The sequence below is a fragment of the Phalacrocorax aristotelis genome, chromosome 5 (assembly GCF_949628215.1).
Source record: "Phalacrocorax aristotelis chromosome 5, bGulAri2.1, whole genome shotgun sequence".
NCBI lineage: Eukaryota > Metazoa > Chordata > Aves > Suliformes > Phalacrocoracidae > Phalacrocorax > Phalacrocorax aristotelis.
In genome coordinates this window covers 51,959,388-51,965,387 of record NC_134280.1, presented here as the reverse complement: position 1 = coordinate 51,965,387, position 6,000 = coordinate 51,959,388, and the positions used below count along the sequence as shown (strand labels likewise).

The window sequence follows — 6,000 nt, the reverse complement described above, 5'->3', positions numbered from 1 at the left end:
TGGTCAGAACCAATACAACTTTTCACATGTGCTTTTCTGAAGAAATGTGAGACACTGGCTTTTCAATCTAAATTTTATTCATTAAGCCTTTAGTTTTCCACATCCATGCAAGAATGAATAAATGTCATCATGCTAACATGATATACTGTATTTTACAGGACATGCTGTTCCTCTGCTAAAACAGGATACAGAAGGCTCTATAACCTTCTGAAAACACAATTTTCACTAGATCCTTTCTAAAATAAATATGGATATCAGTACTAGCATTCTGAACAATTTTTCTATCATTCTTCCTAGTAATCCATGAGCTTAATGTTTGCATTAGAATACTGTGCTTTACTGTTACATACTGATAAAAGGCAACTCTGTGTACTCCAAAAGTTGCTGCATTTCAGTGATTGACAATGCAATTCTTAATCTCGTCTGGTGAAAATGCAGAGGTGTAGAAAAAAAAGAATGACTTAAAATGTAAATTTATTGTAATAAGAAGAATTTCTTTAGGCAGAAGCGGCAGAGAGTGGCTTGTATTAGGTTAATTCTCATTCAGCATAAGCATGCAAAAGCTACATGAAGTTCATCCTAAAGGTAAAAATAGTTGAGTACTTGTGATCAGCCAAAAAAAAAAACTTCAGCAATTCATCTTTGTCTTCTGGCTGTTCTTACAACAGGAATAGTAGGGCATGGATATACACAAATTAAAAGAAAATCCCTAGGTATTACTTAATAAAAGCTGAACTCAAAAGACAAATATATAATCTAGTTTTAAACTTTTTTGAGTTATTGGCATTCCCATTTGTTATTTTTCTCTGATAAGCTTTAAATAAAAACAAATACACTGAAAGCACTCCTGTATTTATAGAAAGGGGCACCTATTGCACTCTGACCATTGTGCAACCCCAGGTAATTCCCTGGCACACTCTAAAAAAGCTGGGGTTTTCTGGTCAGTATCACGTAAGCACAATATATTAAACTAGCTGGAATCGGGCTTGAAAGGTCAATGATAACAATTAGCTGACTCCTATTCTCCAGTCAGATATTCTGGACAGCACAAAAGTATGGAACAGGAGTACTTTTTGCCAACAGGTAACAGCTTATTGGGAAACAGTATTTTCTACATGATCTGAATAAAAACAGTAGCTCTCTGTAGTCATTTGATCACTCTTTAAGAGTGAAAAAATGTTTTGGCCTGAAAGCAGTGAATATAAATTGCACAGAGACTTTGCTAAATTTACGTGATAATTTGTGCTTCTAAGATATATTCTAAGATACCTGAGCTTCATATAACCCCATAAGCAAAAGTAATTAAAAAATTAAAAGTAACGATCTGGGTATGGAAATATATAACCAAGGACATGATTTTGCTTACTTCAGTAGTTCTATCAACTTCAGAAGGACTGTTCAAATGCTTTATGTAGGTATAGAAATATCTAACATCAAGTGCTGGAGTTGTACCTCTTTTTATATGATTCATTTCAACCTCCTAAAATCTGTCCATTCGGATGAAAAGTGATTACTTTTTAAAAATGAAAACTGATTAAAACATTCCATATATTTACAAAGGTGGCTGGAACTTTGTTACACAAACACAGAGCCAAAAAACTGGGGACTTACAAGCTGAGCTTTGAAGACTGTCTTTGGATATCTAATGGTCTGGCTGTGCAATGAATCATGATACAGTAATGCCATAGATAGCTTCGTAAATGTTGTGCCTGAGATGTTAAAGGTTTCTCCAGTAGCAAGCTGTCGCATTTGCAAGCAGATCAAGCAGACTCAAATAGGAAGGTAAGCCTTTATATACACTACAAAGGAGATGGAAGGATGTTTCCCAAGCTAGGAAACTAGGGAGCTCTCCTCTGCTTACAGTAAATAAGAATATTGTCTGACTCCAACTACTGTTTCACTTCCTGACTTGAGATAAAATCTTGAGTTTACAAAAAAAATGGCTAGGATGTTGTTTACATAATTAATCTGAGTAGAAACTTACTATCTTTTCCTGTTACTTATATTTGAAATGGCAGCCAGAAAGAGTAAATATGCTGTTAGGAGACCTAAATTCATTTTTGTCTTTCACTTTTATAGTTTTGAGCAAGGATTCCTGTTCTACCTGGGGTGGAGGGCATTTTTCAACCTTTGATAAATACCAGTATGACTTCACTGGGACCTGCAACTATATCTTTGCAACCGTATGTGATGAGACCAGTCCAGACTTCAACATTCAGTTCCGCCGTGGGCTGGACAAAAAAATTGTGAGGATCATTATTGAGCTGGGACCTTCTGTTGTCACTGTTGAGAAAGGCAGCATTTCTGTCAGGAGTGTTGGGTAAGACTGTGTGATGAATGGGAAAAAAGCATTTAAAGAAGGCAAGGGGTTACACAGCAGTTGCACTGAATTTTTGACTTTGTGTCAAAAATTAATTAACAAATTATGGAAGTTAGCACATCTAATTGGTCTCTACTCCCATTTCTTCCTATCAAGCATTCACACTCTGTAGATAAGTACTTCATTTGCAGTTATTTGAATCAAGCTTACTGCATATTTGTGTAAGCAAAGGGATAAATTAACCTTCTCAGACCAAAACAGTTCTCACATTGAAACTACAGGCTCCTAGATATTACCAATCTGGTTATGCTTATCTCTACAAGCACAGATGAAACAGCTTATTACCTTTAGTAGATATTAGTTGAACTCCCTGTGTTTTGCTTAGAGTCCATTTGATTTGAGATTTAGATAACTCTGAACCCTCTGTTCATATATATGTGTTCAGATAACACATATATAGGGTACAAGAGAAACTTTGAACTATACAACCAACAGAGGAATATTGGAGGGGCTTACAAAGAAGTCCTTGTGTATGAGACCACTGAGTGTTCGCATTATTCCAAGGATCACTATGTCCAGAAAACAGCTGTTTCACTAAGGGGAGCCTTTGGGTTCTGCATCATTCCTTATTCTAGACAAATTGCTCCCATACAAGGAAATTTGTCCAGGGAAGCTTTCAAAATTTTTATCTGATAGGCAGTGTGGAATTTTTGTCTGCGTACATGCAGATACAGGAAATAATTGACTGTGGATTATCTGTAGCTTATTATACTTACCTGGGTACAATAACCATCATGACAAAAAGGCAACTTGCAGCTATACCTTAATTTAGCAAACTGTATTTAGAAAAACTTCCTTTATTAGTTTATGTTCCAGGAAAACTGTATAAATCTATGGGCCTAACCCAATGATCTGCATTTTAAATTTTTCACAAGAACCAAATGCCATGACTGACCTGGTCTAATGTTGCACATGGCCCTGCTTCAGGTAGAAGGCTGGCCTGAGCAACTTCAGAAGGTCCCTTACCACCAACTTTTCTATGATTGTATCACATACTTACTGAGTACTTCGCAAAATATATTTGCTCTTTAATGTTGTTAGTTTGTAGCATTAGAATTCAGCCACGGGGATGAAATTCTGCTACAACATTCCCATCATGGGTTTCTCTAACCTTGTCAGTTTTCAATTGTAGCAATAATTCCTATCTTAACAGGCTGTAGTCCACAGAAGCTCTTCAGGATAATCAACCATAGTTCTACCACACAAACTGTACTGCTACAAGTTCTTGAAACATCTAACTACACCCCAATAAAACAAAGTGAAGATGCCAGGTCCTGTGCAAACATTTTTACTGGTATAAATAGTATGCAACCATCTCCTGGTATTCTTCTATTCTTCTATGAAACTGCTGACACTGATTTTCAATCAACAGAAATTTTAACGTGTCTTGAAATGTTACAGTTACAAAGAAAAAAAAACTATTTCATGCTGCTGCAAGTACTCAGATTGTATGTGTGTTATATCTTAAAAAGATAACTAATACCTGTATAATGTTGGTATAAGGTCAGTTTCTCTTCTCACCTTATTACAGTGTTGTTAAGTTGCCTTACACCAGCAATGGAATTCAAATAGCACCTTATGGACAAAACATCCGCCTGGTGGCCAAGCTGATGGAGATGGAGCTAGTTGTCATGTGGAACAATGATGACTATCTCATGGTTAGTAAAATGTTCTCATAAAGCAGAAGAGAAAATTGTCACTGACTTACTGGAATGACAAGATCTCTTTAGAATTATGTGCTTTTTGCATGTGTTTACTATTTGATTGTTTTGTTTTTTCCTGCTTTATCCAGTCCTCTTGAAATAAACAACTTTACTTTTTATACCTGCATGTTCCTTTCACTTCCAACATCGTTAATTAACTAAAGCCACCAATGTTGAGATTTGTGGACACTTTCACAGACTTTAAACTTTCTTCAGGCTATTGCAGCAGCTACAATGTTTTTCTAAAGGGATGTTGAAGTTGTTTACAGTTGTGTAGCATTTAATAGCATGTGCCATAGTTTTGTCATTTCTACTGTGCTTCCCCTGGACATCTTTTAGTTTCAAACATATGGTGCTCCTACCAGTTCCTTCGTTTCTTTCCTTTTTTCTGAATCTTTTAATGTTTTCCCTCCAAAATCCCTGATATATTTTAGGGAAGAGGACACATTTTCTCAGTGTGACCTGTAATATTAATGCCACAAAAGACACTGAATTCTAAATTGGTAAGTTTGCTAAAACAGGGAGATTGTTTTGTAATAAATTGCCTGGGAGATTTACTAGCATTACTTACTATCACACACATAGCAGTAAATGCTACTGTGATGGCTACACACTATACTCCATGTATAGTCAGATTTTTTCCTCTGATCTAAGGTTTTCATAATAATTCATTGATTATAGCCAGTAGTAATATTACCACTTTACTCTCCAGAGCAATAGATAATTGAGTAACCTATTGAGTATCTATTGAATAGATAATTGAATAACCTAGGAAACAGATTTGTTTCCTATAACCTACAATTTCTTAAAAGAACAAACCTGAAATTTGTCAACAAAGATATGAGCAAGGAAACAGCATCATTTCCTTTGCTATTTTTTCTGGATCCTTAGAATATTATCACCCCTCAATTATCTGCAAATGTCTTAGAATCTTATTCTTTTATTAAATAAAAAAATCACAACAATCACTATTTGCCTATAGGGAAAAGAAGTTTACTGTTTCCAAAAATTTCCTCCAGTCAAATCACTGAAATTAATGAGAATCATAGAATGCTTAGGGTTGGAAGGGACCTTTAGAGGTCATCTAGTCCAACCCCCCTGCAGTGAGTGCAAACTGCCATGCCACGCCCTGTTCACCGTGCTCCTGGGGGCTGCTCTTGTACATGAGGGGGTTGTTTGGCTGCTGTCACTCATGCCCTGGCCCACACTGAGTCAGAGCTGCCTCTCGTCAGAAGCTCTCTCCTTCCCACTTTGGGCAGGGGGATGGGGTATCCTTTCTCTCCCTGCACTTTTGCTGCCGTGGCTTTGCCGCAATTTTGCTGCTTTTGGAAGGGTCCCCCAGCACAATCCTCCACTCTGAAGCTCTGGATCCTTTTAAATGTTTTGTTTTATTTTATTTTAGGTTTTAACTGAAAAAAAATATATGGGGAAAACCTGTGGAATGTGTGGAAACTATGATGGTTTTGAATTGAATGAATTTGTGAATGAAGGTAAGATCTAAGGGCAGGTCAGTTGGAAGGAGAACTAGTTAAACTGAGTCAAGGTGGAAATTTAATACTGCACTAACATTTCTCTGACTACTTGCTCAGTTTCAGAATTGACTAAAGCACTCCCAGAGTTCACCAACATACCTATCGTGATTGTGTTACTATTATTTGCTATGATGACAATATTGTGTGTTCCTCAGGCAAGTGATAAGGACTGTCTTATATTTTAGAAACAGGTGGTAAGGATCACACTCTCTCACCTAACTTACAGAACAGTCCTTGGTTCATAGCAAGGCACAGCAAGGGAAATTATTACGTTAGGCAGAAGCAAGAATGAGGCTATAATAAAAAGAACATAGTGGACAAGAACATTAACACGTAGTGTGTCCCAGTAAGGATGGATCTTTAGAACAAAATAATTGGTGCTGAG

General features: G+C 36.6%; 1 protein-coding gene across 1 annotated transcript in view; it reads left to right on the top strand.

Annotated features, from left to right (window-relative positions):
* Positions 1–554: 554 nt before the first annotated feature.
* Positions 555–6,000, top strand: part of MUC6 (mucin 6, oligomeric mucus/gel-forming) — a 32,226-nt gene continuing 26,780 nt past the window's right edge. The window contains exons 1-4 of the mRNA XM_075092517.1: positions 555–585; positions 2,080–2,320; positions 3,912–4,038; positions 5,486–5,573. Of these exons, the coding sequence (XP_074948618.1) occupies positions 555–585; positions 2,080–2,320; positions 3,912–4,038; positions 5,486–5,573 (487 nt within the window). The remainder of the gene's footprint in view (positions 586–2,079; positions 2,321–3,911; positions 4,039–5,485; positions 5,574–6,000) is intronic.